Here is a 16,017-nt window from a genome sequence, read left to right on the forward strand (position 1 = left end):
ATGGCTAGCATGGGCCGTATTAAATATTACCCAACTCAAGTTGATCAGAAGCCCAACCCGCTCAAACCGTGATTTATAATCTAAAATTTCGCTAAACCGGCCGAACTTGAGGTTGCCCAGCATTGTTTTTGGGCCTACGGGAATATATACGCATAAAGTTGTGGTGGTTTCGGAACTTTGTATGCGTGTGTAAACGAAATTAATGAAAGCTAACAAGAAAGATGGGAAAATTATGGATAGAGATTAGAGGCAGCGGGTAGAGTAGCAAGAATTAAAATGATTTTCTTATAAATTTTAAAATATTCTGATTTTTATCTAAAAATTTTTTTTTTAAAGGACTTAAACTTAATTATCTATAATATTAATAACATTCATTCATATTATGATACGTTGAATTTGTTACACCACGTATTATCGGTTACACAAAATAATTTCAACATGTTTAATTACTTGAAAATAACATGCATTGCCTATCACATTAACTCATACGTTACACAAGAACTTAAAGAAATATTTATATTTTAAAATTCGGTCGTAGGTTTTTGCTGGCACATACTACAAGTCTACAAGTATAAAGTGGCTTTCCAGCATGTAGAGGGACTATTGATACAGGCCACCTGCATCATCATAATGCGAATCGTGATAGACCCAGGTAATTAATTAAGGTTATTGTTTTGTAAGAAATATTAAACAAAGAAAAATGATCTAAATGAGATGGTAATTAGCTGGTCTAACCATCCTAATCCTCAAGAAACGGGAATTTTGGGATGCTTTTCAATAAGCATATAACAGAAATTATGTTCTTACATATGATTGAGTTTCCACGTTTTCTTTTCAAAAGTACGTACCGTTATACTCCCACCACAATTTCATGTTTGAAATCTTTTTCTTTTCTAAAGTTGCCTGCCTTTCCAAGCACGTAGCCATAAAAACCAGGATTTCCTCCTTAAATTACCAAAATACACCCTTCAAATACTGATGTGAACCAGGTGTGAACAGAGAGCTTCACTAGAGCCACCATTTCATTTTCATCTGCACGACATCCATATCCACCTCCCTGCAAACAACAAGATCCCATGAAATCGGATATTCTTCATAGCTAATTAAATTTTAGATTTCTTTCCAAAGTTTTATTTTTTTAATACCAATTATAAAAGCAGAGAAACCCCATCATATCAGTGGTCTTGAGAGTTGAGAGGAAAGGAAGCTGATGGAATGTGGCAGGGTCCAGATACTTACTTTGTGCTCACTGCTGCTTGTTTTTCCTCTAATTCATGGTTGGGGAAATGATGGGCATCTCACAATTTGTAGAATTGCTCAGGTTTTTATGATTCATTTATCATTATCATCATCCTCTCTGTCTGTGTGTAATTAATTTGGGGGTATGTATGTGGTGTGACTTCAGTCTAGGTTGAGCAAAGAAGCAGCAGATGCAGTGAAGCAACTGCTTCCAGCGTATGCAGAAAATGACTTGGGCAGTGTGTGTATATGGGCAGATCATGTCAAGTTTCGTTATCACTGGTCATCTGCCCTTCACTACCTTAATACTCCTGACAACCTTTGCAATTACCAGTACAACAGTAAGTTGTTAATTTTTAAAACATGGGATTTCCTGGACACATTTAACATTCATTTCTTTCTGAGAGATTTAATTTAATACATACTTTAAGATGGTTATGGTACTAAGCTCTCATGATTTCCAGGGGACTGCAAAGATGAAAATGTAGTGAAGGGGCGTTGTGTTGCAGGTGCAATTAACAATTACACCACACAGCTTCTCACCTACAATACTGAGCCTAAAGGTAACAACTGTTGAGAGTATATCCCATGTCGAGAATGTGAAGTCTTGTCTCGTTGTATCCCATGTCAATGACACTTAGCTGACCAAATTCTGTTTTTGGTGCAACCAATGTGATAATCAGATAACCTCACAGAAGCACTTCTATTTCTTTCGCATTTTATGGGAGACATCCATCAGGTATATATGGTTATGATACAAGCTCTATAACCGTTGTATATTTAGGAGGATGATTTGATGTGCTGTGCTGTGCCAATTTATGTCTTACACAGCCTCTACATGTGGGGTTTACTTCAGACAAGGGAGGCAATACCATTGATGTTCACTGGTACACAAGGAAGCAAAACCTTCACCATGTGAGTCTAATTCCCAACTTCGTCCACATTTACTTCAAGTTTTCCACAAACTCCGTTAATTAACCATCCAAAAGGTATAATGCATACAGATCTGGGATGACAACATAATTGAAACAGCAGAAGAGAGATTCTACGATTCCAATGTGGAACAACTGGTGGACGCAATTAAACAGAATATTACGGTATCTTACATCCACGACTTAATAAGGCTTTAAAATATTTTCTGAGATTTATCAATATATCCTAATTGTTTGTTATTTTTTGGCTTAATTTTTCTGGACAACAGACTGAATGGGCAGATGAAGTTAAGGGTTGGGAAACCTGCAGTTTGAATAAGACAGTATGCCCAGATGTGTATGTATCACAAGTCACAACCACACTCATGGAACATTGAACATATGAGTAAATTCATTGAACAAGTTTCTTTAAAATGCCTTTAAACGAATCTGGGTACTGCTTTGCAGATATGCATCTGAAGGTATAAAAGCAGCTTGTGATTGGGCGTACAAGGGTGTAGATGAAGGTTCAGTGCTACAAGGTCAGCAATTAATAAATGTTTTTGAATGTTTGTTGTTCCTCAGAATGAGAAGTGATGATACTTTGTTTGCAGATGAATACTTCCTCTCCCGGTTACCAATAGTCAATTGGCGGTTGGCTCAGGGGGGAGTCCGACTTGCAGCAACTCTCAACCGGATCTTTGGGTGACAGAATATGTAATTGTTCTGCTTCAGTTTAACTAGATTTCTAGGAGCATGCCTCCAAATTTAAAAATATTATACTACATTATGTATTGTTCATAAAAACTTATGAGAATATCACTCTTTTCAAATTCTAGTAATCTCTGTTTCACACTTGTGAACACAGTACAAATCTGTTATTTCTTTAAGATGGCTTTATGCTCATATTTCAACTCCAGAAAGTTTTCTAGTACATGATTCACTTTAACTGCGATTTTTGAACTATACTGTCAAAAATTAAAACTAAATTTCCTTACATTGCAATCATTCACTGCATATTAGAACCATCCCAATACATATTTAACATGTCACACTACATTCTTCTGATACCAAATATTTACATGCTCTGAATCATGTTAAACAACTTCTGGTTTCCTCACAACAAGAACGGAGCACTTGGCATTTTGAACGCAGTAGTTGCTGACACTCCCAAGAATAGCCCTGTCTCATCAGCACATTAAAATCATCAGTGATCAGACCACCACCAAACCAAATGGGAAAAGAACAAGAAAATGCGCTCACAATTCACAAAAGCACAAACCAAAGAGAATGAAACTAACCTTTCAATTTTTCCAAGCCCACGCTCACCTAGAACAAGCAAACTGATGTTGTGTTTTTGAACTGCATCACATATGGCTGCTTTAGGATCCCCAACCTCTGTTAGTGTCTTTGCATTTACCTGCAGGAAAGAAAGTGACAAACTTTGAACTTAATCTTGGACATAGGTGTGCTCCTAAAGGTTTTTACGCGTTTGCAAGCATCCAGATCCAAGTGTTTGTAAGCTCTAAAGCAACTAACAGTAATCAGTATCACTGAATAAACTAGTGCTGAAATGTGGTGAATGAGGTTTATTCCCTTAGATTGTATTTGTTTGCATAGATCTAATTTGAAGAATAAACTAAGAAATTTCAACAAAGGACTCCTGTTTTATACATTAGAGTACCAACATGGGCTTAATTGTTGTCATATAAAATACTACAGATTTAATAAGATAACATTAATTTTGTGATTAAAGAATCAAGAGCTGTGGAATTACCCCATGACTAGCACATATGTCTTTAGCTTTCTCCAATAGAGCCAACGTAAGCTTCCTATGATTGTCCTGAACAGAGTTAACATACTCCGGAGCTGTATTACAGAACATGGACAACTTGTGAGAAAGAAATTTCATATCACCATATGTCTCTATACCTCTAAGTTGTAACACTTTTTAAGAAAAAAAACCCATGAAATTTATGAAAGAATTAGAGAGTAGAAAACCCTAAAAATTGGAATGAAACTGAAAAAAAGGAAGATGAAGAACTTAACTGGATGAAATAGGGTAATACATGCGAGCAGCGCCGAGAGATGCAGCGAATGTGATATTGCCGGTGGCAGGAGGCTGAGCCATGAAGATGAGCAAGGGTGACTTGGTTATGGATTCCTTGAGGTTGTCAATAACCCACATGAGGGCATAGTGACTGCACTCGCTCTCATCAATAGCCACCATCACATTCCTCTCACTCTCACCTCCTCTTTCTATTCCCTGCTCAGCCATTTTCTTTGGTTTCACAAATACCAAAAGTGAAGACAGTGCTCAAATATAGGAGGGTTTTTTACTTTTTTTTTGCGCTGAAGCTGCTGTTTTGTAAATGGTAGTTGAAGAAACAGAGGGTGGGTTTTCTTAGGTCATAACGGCCAGTCAAACACCAAATTTTGGCCCCACATAAGAGGAATTGGATAAGTATGATATTTATTGGTCATCTACACGTGTCAAGTTTCAGTATTTGCACCATATGTAATGGTGGTGATTGGGGAGTGATGTGAGCAGACTTTTACTCTGTTACTCATGTACTTTTTTTTTTTCGGTGCTCTGTTACTCAAATACTTCTATTTAACCGACGAATCACTAATTAAGGGACCCCTCACCCCTAAGTGGGATATTTTTCGCCACTGTCTTTTTAATACTCTCCTGGACCTACACACATGCCAATCTTTATCGTCTCAGCCAATCCCTAAACATGGTTCGTATTGACTGTTTGGTTACTTAAGATGTAAGAACTAAGAAGTGATGGAATTTGTGTTTGTTTGGTTACATGACATACCCATCATAACTCACATGAAATACTTGGTTCTTTTAGTGGACTAAATACAAGAAAGCCACTTATTGTTTTATTAAAACATATATAATCTTCATATATGTTTCTACAGGACTTAGATTCCAATCATATTTAGACCCAAAAAAAGAAGAAGATTCCAAACAAATATATCAAGCAGCACATGAACAATTGAACATACAACTTTTTCCTCTCAGAACATGCAATTTAGTTTAATAAAAATCACTTTGTATAAATCTTCTCCAGACTTGGACCGAGGTAGCATGGAGCATTCACACAAGAACAGAATTAGCCCTGTCCCAACAAATTAATATGAATTAGAATATTCCCAGATGCTCCAATATCCTTAATTAATTGGACATATGCAAAATATGTAAAAAAATGCTAGGAGATTTATGAAAATATGAAGAAAGGGCATACCTCTGTATAGCTCCGCGACTATGGCTGCCTAATACTAGTAACTGGATGTTGAGCTTTTCTACAGCTTCACATATTGCCTCTTTACGATCCCTAACCTCTGTCACCGTCTTTGCAACAATCTGTACCAAGGAAAACTAGAATAAAAAGGGTTTACTCTTGAATTCTATGTAGTTTTGTGATTTAGTTTAATCAACAATCCAGGCATGAAGAAAAGAAACTGTACCCCATGGTTGGCGCAGATATCTTTAGCTTTGTCCAATAAAGCCAATGCTACCTTCTTGTGGTTTTCTTGCATAGATGCTATCAACTCAGGAGCTGCACAGTGCATAGAGAAAAAACAGAGAACAGGTGTCAAGCATACAATTTACACTTCTAATTTCAACCATTTCTTTTGGAGAAAATTATTTCATTCTTAGACGATAGACAATAGACATTGTTTGTATTTGATTGAAGATGCATGACACTCAAAGAATGAAGAATCTATTATATAAAAAAGGGAGATAGAAGCATACAGGCAGCGCCGAAACTGGAAGCATAGGTGTAACTGAAATCAATGGTGGGCTAAGCAGTGAAGACAACTAGCTCCGCCCAGATTTTCCAGAGCCCACTTAAGGGCGTAGTGGCTAAACTCGCTCTCATCAATTGCCACCATCACCTTCTTCTTCTTCTTGTTCTCCTCCTTTCCCTGCTGCTCCATTCTCTATATCTCTCTGTATATGTCTTTGCATGCCTTTGTGGCCATTTATACTCATGACTCAGTACTCATCAGGCAGGATTAACGTGGTTTCGTTGATGATTTCTCCTCTTCTCTTCTCTTTGTCCTAACTCCCAACTAACAATCAAACTACAACCAGAGTCCACAGTCTTCCTCGCAAGGACCCAATGCATGTGACTTGATTTGATGGCAGGAATTAGGATTTAGGCAAAGCTCATCGTTATGCTTGTGACAAATACTGATCAAGCATTCAGTTTAATTCAACGCAATGATAATAATTACCATTCAATTAAAATCATAAGCTAATTAGAAATCCAAAACTATTTCTATGAGTCCTAAATGCACACAGTGCAAACATCACATTTTAAAAAAGCCCTTTATTTTCTCTTAAATTAAAGATTGTGACAAGGTCGCTTGGTCCATAATCTAGAAAGATGGACAAAACGTACAAGCATGAAGCAACCAAGATTTCAGAAGAAAATTTCAGGCTTCTCATTTTCTTCAATAAATGTATAAAGAGCTGTTTGCATCTTACAGATTAAAAGTTCAATGGATTCTATAACAAGTTATTACTTATATCTTTAACATTAACAATGTTCTCTGTTAAGGTGTACTTTGTGCCTGAAATTTTTTCTCTTCCTCCAACTTCATGTTGCAGGAAAATCAGTTAGACTCCTTGTGGCGAAGGAATTGCAGAAACTTTGATTTCGGGGCTGGTGGAATACGGATAGGACGATAGGTTTTATCAAGCCACACAGCGGTGGCCTTGGCTTCCAGGATAGGCTGTTCAGAAAATATTACCATAGGGTCACTCCGCGTCAAGATAACTCCTTGATTTGATATCAAAATTTTGGACTGAAAAAAACACAAACCTCTTGATTTGGCAGCTTGAAAATGAAGTGATCAATGTATATGCGAACAGGCGAGGCGCCAGAAATCCTGACCTTGATGACAAACTTGTCTCCACTCTAGTTGCACAGACCATGTTAACAGAGCAATAATGACTTTTCACAATCACTGGTTTTAGGGAAAAAAAAAAAAAAGAACTGAAAACTACAGCTTTGTTTGGTATCCTACTCAAATTTTTTTTTAAATGTGAGTTTTCAAAATCAATTTTTAAAATTTGAAAACAATTTTTAAATTTTAAAAATAATGGCAACTAAGAAAGAAAGGAAGTGTAAAAAAAAAAAGACATGTTTTTTAATTATTTTTTTCTAAAAACTGTTTTTGAAAATGATATGCCAAATATGTTTTCTTGTTTTTGAATAGGATACCAACAAGGCCCTACATTTTGTAATAGCATAAAGTCTACAGAATTACCAAATATATATATATATATATATATATTTAAAAAAAAAAAAAGCTTAAGACATCCAAATGTAAATATTGATACATACTCTCAGAGGTGCAAGGAATTTGAGTGACAACTCTGACAATGCTAATGCATTACCATTGCGAGCAACTGCAGAAGCACTGATGCCAGCCCTTTCCAGAAGTTCATGACGACCTGACCAAAATGTTGAAGCACAAAAGCCCGGTCTATTAAATGGAGTCATAAGATTGAGAACAGCTGTGATCTTTTAATGCCGACTCATTTCAAGTGCCACATATAACACCATGGATTCATTTTCGACGAGAAAATCCTATCTTCAGTTATGATCAACAAGTACTTAAAAGTAAAGACAGTTCAGCAGTAAATATGAGCTTTGGGAGCAGGAATTTGATTGGAAGAAGCCCCAGTAACATATGGAAGAGGGTAAAAAAATTTGATGTATAAAAAAGAAATACTAATACACTTAATGACAAATTCTTATAATAGAAAATGACCAAATTTTTTTTAATTATCCTTTAAAAAGGATTATTGAGCAAAAACTTTCAATCTCAGTGCAGTATCAATACAAGAACTTCCAGGAAAGTTGTACAAATTCTGGGTATCTATCCGACAACACACTGAAATCTAAATGTTAGCATGGACTTAGAGCCATAGTCCTATCTAGGTTGTAACACCATTGAAATCTAATTATGAAATGAAATTTGTGATTAGGCAATACATTGAGGACCTTAGAAATTCAAAGCCTTTCAGATTATAGAAATGTTAACTAAATAATTGGGATATGAATGAAATGAATGTAGCAGCCTCACCATGCTCGCAGTAACTTGCATAAACAGCATTGTTAACAACGCCATACTGATCAAGTTCATAATCGCGAACTTTGAGCTCAAGTTCAAGAAACTCCCTCATTCTGCAATTTTGATTCAAGACAATGATTTACTCTACTTAGGTATGTTCAATTTTGGTCTGACAATCAACAAAATCATGATATTTCATAAAGTATGACGACAAAATTGAACGTAATGAGCAAGTAGTAAGTACCTTTCTCCACCGTTCGAATCGGATGCGGGGGAAGTGCAGCGCCTAATGGTGGGGACTGATCGGAGACGTTGCTGAGTTGTTACTGGAAAAGAAACTACTGACGGACGGTGGAGATGGAGCGACGGAGGCATGGCACGTGAGGGCAGGAGGGTCACGTGAGTGGGGTCGCCAATTGAAATTGGCCGCAACTGCAACATCTCGGCAGAATGCTGAATGCTGGGCAAATCTTAGAGAGAGAGAGTAGAGACCAGAGACGGAGTCATGGGGTTGGGGATTTGGGGGTTTTGTTTGGAATTATCGTTGGCGTTAAAAACCATGCAACAACTTACATGATTTTAATTCATACATAAAAGTCAAGCGGCCCGGCCCGTAGGGCAGGCCTTATTGTACTGATTTTGGGTCCAAATTTGGGTGCCAAACTCCTTTTGGTCTTTTTGAGGCCTAATGCAATCCGCTTCAACCTTATGGTCCTCACACAAAAAAGGTCCTATGGTCCTCACTAGAGTGGTCACCGTTTGTTTGTTGAGAAATGCTACTCACATTCTTCGATTTATTTTTTTCACTAATCTTCTTTTTTATTATTCTTATTTCACAATATAAATTCATAATTGAAATCGTTCATTTTTTAAATCTAACTATGAACATCATTTCTGCAAAAAATCAATTAAATCAAAAATCGTTTGATTATGTAACTATGATCTAATAAATAGACGATTTTGATAAAAATTTGATTTACCGTTTGTTTATTTGATAACTATTAAATGACCAAACAATTTATGATTTAGTTGATTTTTGTAGAGATGATTTTCAAATAATTATGTAAACAATAAACAATTCTGATTATGAAAATAAACTGTGAAATAAAAATAATAAAGAAGAATGTGGATAGTCGTTTGTTTGTTTGTTTTTTTTTTTTTTTTGGAAAATATTTGTTGAGGACCCTCTTGTCCTCAATGTTGATGTGGCTCAATAAAATAAAGCCATGTGTTTGATTTTAAAATTGATTAAACATGTAGCCAAACACTCCCACTCATCAAACCCAGCAACTCCACCCCCTCCCATCATAAGAGGTCTAACACCGTCGACCCCCACGCCGGCACCAACGACCTCCACTGCCAGCACCGGCAACATCCACTGCTGGCAAGCCCAACCCCTGGAACCCCTTCCCTCAACTTTCTACCTCTCTCTCTTGAGCAATAAGAGATCTACTAATACCAAAACCTTGTAACTCTGCAACCCAAAATCGCATCAACCATAAACCCAATGTCATCCCATGTCCCTTTAATGAAACCAAAAGGGTATGTATCTACCCATTGCCGGCCCATTGCCCATTGTAGGTATAAGATTATATGTATCGATAAGAAAAATGATAAGTTTAGATAATAATTTACTCATCAATGAAGGGCCCATATGTAGCTACTCTCTCTCGCGCGCACACCCACACAAGCACTTAATTAAACCTTGAAGTTAGGTAATATTGCTTCTGATGCGAATGACGACGCGTTGGGCTTTCCTGAGTATCCTTATTCCTTAATTATAAGAGTGAAGAAACCCACATGACAGATAGGTCACTCTTTCTTTCTATCTTTCCATCAAGCTGTCTTCGTGATCCATATATCGGGTCCCTCCAACCCTTAATATTAAGGATGCAATGTACTTGCCTTGCCGACTGACTGAGTGTACGTGCCACAAAACCAAAAAGACATTCATTATATAATTTGTTGCGTAATCACTTGAATTCGATCAATTGATCATTATGTAATTAGACAAATCAATCTCCCATTTTGATCCTGCACAAGTCGGTTTCATTCCTATATTCACTGTCATCATCAATATTCCATAATGGCGTATTTATATGAAGATTTTTTCTAATTAGCTACTAATTCACGTAACTTATAACGATATAAAAAATAAGTGTAACGCTGAATGTAAAATAATTAAGTATGTTAATTATAAATAAATGTGACTATTTACTATGTAAATCACAAGAAATTTTTAAGTGTGACAACAACACTGCCATATAGTGTTATTAATCAATACATTATAATGTGGACTTTATATTTTTAGAGTATTATATTAATAAATATTTACATTATTTTAATATAAACAGATTAATAACACTACACAACCACATTAAAAAATCACACTGGTAGATCATATTCAAACTTTCAAAGTGTCCATCACAAAAAATTGTCCCGTTGTAGGTACGGGTTAGGTAATTATAGAATCAGATTGTATTTTCTAGATATTGTGATCCATGCTATTTATTTGCCAATTTTGGGTGTCGATAATTATGAAGAGATTAAAGCACAATCTTAATTTTCATGATCATTACAGAGAGCAACTATATATTAATAATATTAATAAGGGGTGACTGATACAACACTACAATCCTCTCTTAATATATATTAGTACTGTTTAAGTATAAGGTATCATACAGTAATAGTACAAGGTTAATTCCTTTAATTTGCACCTATATATGCAACTATATGTAAGCATGAAATTAATTAGAAAATATTTTATTATGGGATCGAAGGAGATCGAGAAGAGAGATCATATATATATTCTCTGGTGTTTGATTGGTTCCATGTATAGGTATATATATATATATATATAGATATATGCATGGGAGCATGGAATCTGAAGATTGAATTCAAAGAGGCCATGTTGAGTGGTTGTAATTAGAAAGCCCTCCATACGCTCCTTCTCTTACCATATCTTCTTGTACCTCATATGCATTTGTCCCCTACAACATAACCATTCCACGTTACTACCCTCATAAGTATATATATATATATAAGAAAATTAATTAACAGCTAGAAATATATAATATTAGAATATATATATATATGGTCTATTAATTATTAACTTTGATGATCAATTTAATGCGCTCTACTTGTGTAAAACTGCTTTTTTTTTTTTTTTTTTTTTTTTTTTTTTTAACTTGGAAATATCTCTAATATTAATTGTGGAAAGAAATGCCATGTACGTACTAGACCATTTCTAATTGATGTGTCAAACTGCCAAATTTATATATTATTGCACGAGAGGTATATTTCATGATCGAAAGAACATAATCATCTAACTCTTAACGAAGAAGCTAGAAAAAAAAAAAAAAAAACCATGAAAATTCATATATGATACCTGCATTGCGTCCACAGCATCCACATGAGCCGGTGAATTGAAATCATAATAGACACTTGCTGCAGAAAGCTTCATAGAGAGAAACTTGGACATAGCAAAAGAAATTGCTTAATTAATATTATATTAAAGGGCATACATCCATTATGATGAGAATCTCCATCATTAATGTTTATGACTCACCTCAATTTGATTCTGCAGTGACTGAACGTAACTGATAACCACATCCAGCATTACTGCCATTCCCATTGTCTGCAAATTTAACCATAAAAACAGTAATTAATTATTGATGATCGATTATTCTTAAAAATAATAAGACCTTAATTACTAAATTCGTAGTTTATTAAAGGTGATCGATCCAGAACAATTAAAATTAATTCGATCATGTAATTAAGGACTTTATGTACGTACCTTATAGCATCCCGGAACCAGATTTTGCAGGCATCTCAGCCTCTCATTTATCTTCTCTCTTCTTACCTAATAAGTATAAATGTTCAAAACAAATTTGCCGTTCTTAATTATAATTAAAGGAAGAGGAAAGATAAAATTGTTTCATCTGTTGACACTGCATAGCGAATTGATCACAAGTATTGAAAAATATATATATATATATATATATATGTCAATTGATACCCTTTCTGCCAAACTGTGGCTATCAGTAGCTTGGCCTCTCTTAGCTCTCACATGAATGACTTCTTTTGGTTTCTCGACCTCTTTGTCAACATTGTTTCTCTTTCTCTTTCTTCCTACTGAGGGCTGCCAAAGTGATCCATCATCCCAACAATTCAGATCAAATTAAATGAATCCCATAAACTCAACAACCAAAGACAATATATTGCAATATTACCTTTTCCTTTTCGCTTTGTTGGCCACAATCTCCAGCCAGCTGAGCTGTGGAATGAGCAACAAAGACATCGTTTTCATCACGATCAGAATGGGAATAGCTTTGAATAATATTATAATTATGATCATGACTACTACTGAAGTTCATAGGGAGCTGATGATGATCGTGATCAGTAGTACTTTGTGACTGATGATCAGTAAAGTTGTCACTGGAGAGAGCCATGATTTCATGATGATTGGTGCTAAGATTCCCCAATTCACAAAGATTTTCTATCAGATCCATGTTTGAGGCTGAGCTTTGGAGTCGGCCTAAGTATGAGAGGTTTTGCATACCCTTTAGTAAACTAGAAGGCTAGGCAATTAGAGACCCAGATTATACAAGTTTAAGTACAAGACCATATATATTTACTTATACAGATTTCATTTCAGTTATAAGTTGACTTTGCATCCTTTTTTTTTTGGTTGGATATATCCTCGTTCAGTTGATATATCGATCAGTGGGACCATCCACCAAACGCCTTTCATGTAGTATGATGGAAATAATTTTGGTGTTTAGTTCTGGATTTCACTGATTTTTTTTATTTAAGATAATTATTAAATAGAGATCAAAAAATCAATGGTTCAGATTTTTGAATTCATATCCTCTTTGTTTTTTCTACTCTTTGTATTTGATATTCAAGGGCATTGATTAAAAGATGAATCTGTATACTTTTTATACTTTTTGGGATAAATAAAGATAAATTTATGTATTTACAATATTTATATAGTTACATTGATTTTAACTACTAAATTTTAATAATTTTTTAGTTTAGTACCAAAATTAAATAGTATTTTAGATTAGTTACTAGTTGAAAAGTTAAACAAAATAATAAAATAAAAGGTATTAGAATTTATAAATATTACATCACATGCCACTTTAATAAAAAAATAAAAATAATATTATATCACAAATATAACATTAATTTATACTATATTATATTAAAATAAAATAAAACCAATATATCCAGTCACAACTTAACTGTGACTGTCTTGGTAAATTGAAAGAAACAACTCACACCACTATACTATGTATTATTTTGAGCAAAAGTATTGTTTTGACCTCTATTTATGCTATATTGTAGTATAATTTTTCTAAAAAAATTCAATTAAGTCAACTTATATGTGACTGTCGTTCAATCACAACTAAATTTGAAGTTGTGAGTGTCGTATAGTCACAATTAAATGTGAAGTTGAGACTACATTAATAAATTTTCAAGATAATATAAAAGCTTCAAGTACAATTTTGTCAAAACCTTATAAATTTTAACTAACACCTATCATTTGTGGGTCAAAGGACAAAAATATCAAATGAAAAAGGCTCAAATTAATCAAAGGGGCCAACATATTTGTGACTTAAACTAAAAAACTACATTTAAATTTGATAGTTCAATTGAAATGTTATATGATGTTTATGCTATATCAAAAAATTATTAGAATTTGGTATTTAATCATAATTTTCTATTTTTATATTTATATTATACAGTTATGACTTTTTTTTTTCTTTTTTACCAAGATACGGTTATAACTTAAACAAGTAAAAATAAGAGAAAATCCAAATCTCATATTGTTAGAACGCTATCCGGATCCCAGCCTTTTCTCCTTTAGGGATGTACTCTTTTATTTATTTATTTATTTATTTGGTTTTTAAACAAATATAGTCCTTTATAAATAATTGAATATGTTCCTTACAAATGTATTTTATTTTTATTTATTTAATTTGTTATTGATGGGAACATATATCCTCCTGTATCGATAATGATGATCTTACTACAAATAGCATATATAGGCTTCCCACTTCTACTCCCTTCAATCAAAGCTTGTAAAACCAAATACAAAAAATTGACCTTAATTGGAGTGCTCACAATCTACAGAGTCGATATAAATGTTGACTCTAAAGTTTCTAAATCTGGATCATCTCATTTCTCTATCAGATACTCGACTGAAATGCACGTTGAAAGCCCATACCGACTCATTAATTGACAACCCCCATTCCTCAAAAGCCCAAATTATAGGCTCCTAGCTTTGGCATTGTATGTGCGTCTGAAACATGTTATCACCAAACCTAAATCGAATAGCATATATATATATTTGAAGAAAGTACCATTTATGAGTCAATCTTCCCCATAATATTTCATGCCTTTGATTCTTGTGCATTACGATCAATGTCATCCACGTTTTAGAACTTTGTATTGTTTTAGCTACCTGATTTTGAGTTAGGATATGTATTCATCTATATGCCAAACTATATTGCCCTGTAATGGTTGGAACAGAGGGTGGTTATGGTTTACACATCTAATGATAATTTTTCCATATTAAGGTAAAATGAGTATGTCACCATCCTCAATCATCCAAATCCTTTTGATCGTACAACGTACATCACGAATGGTCCATGAGGTACCAACATTTCTTTAGGCCTCGATCATTTTCATATTAATATATATCATTTTATTAATTTTATTTTCAATTCACAAAACGAAAAAGAGTCCTTGAACAATTAATATTGTCATTATTTATCAAATATTTTATACATAAAGCAATTAGGTGGTCATAAAAAGATTATTGTTGTTTATGTAGAATTTTTGTCTTTTTTCATTCTTAGAGCATGTATCCTTTTGATTAAGAAATGAACACTTCAAATCAGTAACTACAAATTGGTATATATGTAATAAGTAGTTTTTAGGTTCCTCATCCAGTAACGAGATTAGAGGATATGAAGAAAACCACCTTTGCAAGATTGTGTGATATTAAATTTCAAGTTATTTGATTAGTTTAAATGGTGAAGATGGATAAAATACAAAATATAATTAAATTTAGAGTTTGATCTTCTTTAATATAATAAAAAAAAGTTTTTCATAAATAAAGAATGAGCTTAAACATGCCGAGTACATTTACATTGCAACTTGCAAGCAAATTAGGATGAGTATGACCTGCCTCAGGCTCTTCCTCAATCCTGAGTCGGTGAGTCCCTTGACCAATTCCATGACTTCAGCTCCACGTTGGACCAGGTGATGGAATTAATTTTGCTGAGCCCAATAAACTGTGATCTTGGTTGGGCTTGGGGCTTCTCCGGCCACAAAAGAATTTCTTTTATTTTTTCATTTCATCATGGCAACCTAAAAGATTTGAAACTATCTTTTTTTTTTTTGGCCAAGAAAAAGATTTGAAACTATCTAACTCGGGGTTTGACCGTCGTTTTTTGGACATGTGACTCATGAATATACCCCATAATTAATACATGTTTGAGCTTTTATTTTCCTGCTCCTGGAATGGTTTTATAAGTGAAGACTGTGAAGTCGTTCATCCAAAATCAGAAATTATTAGAATGTGTAATTTTGATGAAATAAATTGATGAATATAATATTTCTAACGGACATTATGTAATTAAATAGTTAAATAATTTTCAATTTATGTAATTTTATACAAAGGTAATCCTTGAAATGAAAATTAAAAAATAAATAATTTTCATTCTCGAATTACAATGTAAATTATTAAGTCCCA

General features: G+C 34.1%; 5 protein-coding genes across 6 annotated transcripts; 1 reads left to right on the forward strand and 4 right to left on the reverse strand.

Annotated features, from left to right (window-relative positions):
• Nucleotides 1-1,021: 1,021 nt before the first annotated feature.
• ENDO2 (endonuclease 2) lies at nt 1,022-2,886 on the forward strand. 2 transcript variants are annotated; one of them, XM_086230659.1, is made up of 9 exons: nt 1,022-1,321; nt 1,406-1,580; nt 1,704-1,802; nt 1,923-1,978; nt 2,071-2,154; nt 2,244-2,336; nt 2,441-2,508; nt 2,619-2,692; nt 2,765-2,886. In XM_086230659.1, the coding sequence occupies exons 1-9, from the start codon at nt 1,211-1,213 to the stop codon at nt 2,857-2,859; spliced, it is 855 nt and encodes a 284-aa protein (XP_086086785.1). In that variant the 5' UTR covers nt 1,022-1,210; the 3' UTR covers nt 2,860-2,886. The 2 variants fall into 2 exon arrangements, with proteins under 2 accessions (XP_086086785.1, XP_086086784.1); XM_086230658.1 differs by having other exon boundaries at nt 2,619-2,886.
• Nucleotides 2,887-3,163: 277 nt separating this feature from the next.
• Nucleotides 3,164-4,428, reverse strand: LOC147295465 (uncharacterized). Its single transcript, XM_086230662.1, has 4 exons — nt 4,200-4,428; nt 3,928-4,019; nt 3,452-3,570; nt 3,164-3,332 (listed from the first exon to the last, which is right to left on the reverse strand). Exons 1-4 carry the CDS (start codon nt 4,426-4,428, stop codon nt 3,248-3,250), a joined length of 525 nt encoding a protein of 174 aa, XP_086086788.1. The 3' UTR covers nt 3,164-3,247.
• A 718-nt stretch (nt 4,429-5,146) lies between these two features.
• Nucleotides 5,147-6,373, reverse strand: LOC147295466 (Adenine nucleotide alpha hydrolases-like superfamily protein). The gene is given in 5 exon segments (XM_086230663.1): nt 5,147-5,281; nt 5,408-5,526; nt 5,631-5,722; nt 5,920-5,996; nt 5,998-6,373. Coding segments are annotated over 5 exon segments (417 nt in total). The 5' UTR covers nt 6,105-6,373; the 3' UTR covers nt 5,147-5,259.
• Nucleotides 6,374-6,611: 238 nt separating this feature from the next.
• On the reverse strand, nt 6,612-8,779 carry LOC147295467 (acyl-acyl carrier protein thioesterase TE3, chloroplastic-like). The gene is made up of 5 exons (XM_086230661.1): nt 8,497-8,779; nt 8,265-8,365; nt 7,520-7,629; nt 6,995-7,090; nt 6,612-6,905 (listed from the first exon to the last, which is right to left on the reverse strand). Exons 1-5 carry the CDS (start codon nt 8,691-8,693, stop codon nt 6,786-6,788), a joined length of 624 nt encoding a protein of 207 aa, XP_086086787.1. The 5' UTR covers nt 8,694-8,779; the 3' UTR covers nt 6,612-6,785.
• Nucleotides 8,780-11,127: 2,348 nt separating this feature from the next.
• LOC147295468 (transcription factor BEE 3-like) lies at nt 11,128-12,763 on the reverse strand. The gene is made up of 6 exons (XM_086230660.1): nt 12,485-12,763; nt 12,271-12,393; nt 12,049-12,114; nt 11,821-11,889; nt 11,641-11,724; nt 11,128-11,242 (listed from the first exon to the last, which is right to left on the reverse strand). Exons 1-6 carry the CDS (start codon nt 12,761-12,763, stop codon nt 11,150-11,152), a joined length of 714 nt encoding a protein of 237 aa, XP_086086786.1. The 3' UTR covers nt 11,128-11,149.
• Nucleotides 12,764-16,017: the final 3,254 nt, after the last annotated feature.

Source organism: Dryas octopetala, chromosome 2 (genome assembly GCF_963921425.1).
Source record: "Dryas octopetala chromosome 2, drDryOcto1.1, whole genome shotgun sequence".
Taxonomy (NCBI): domain Eukaryota; kingdom Viridiplantae; phylum Streptophyta; class Magnoliopsida; order Rosales; family Rosaceae; genus Dryas; species Dryas octopetala.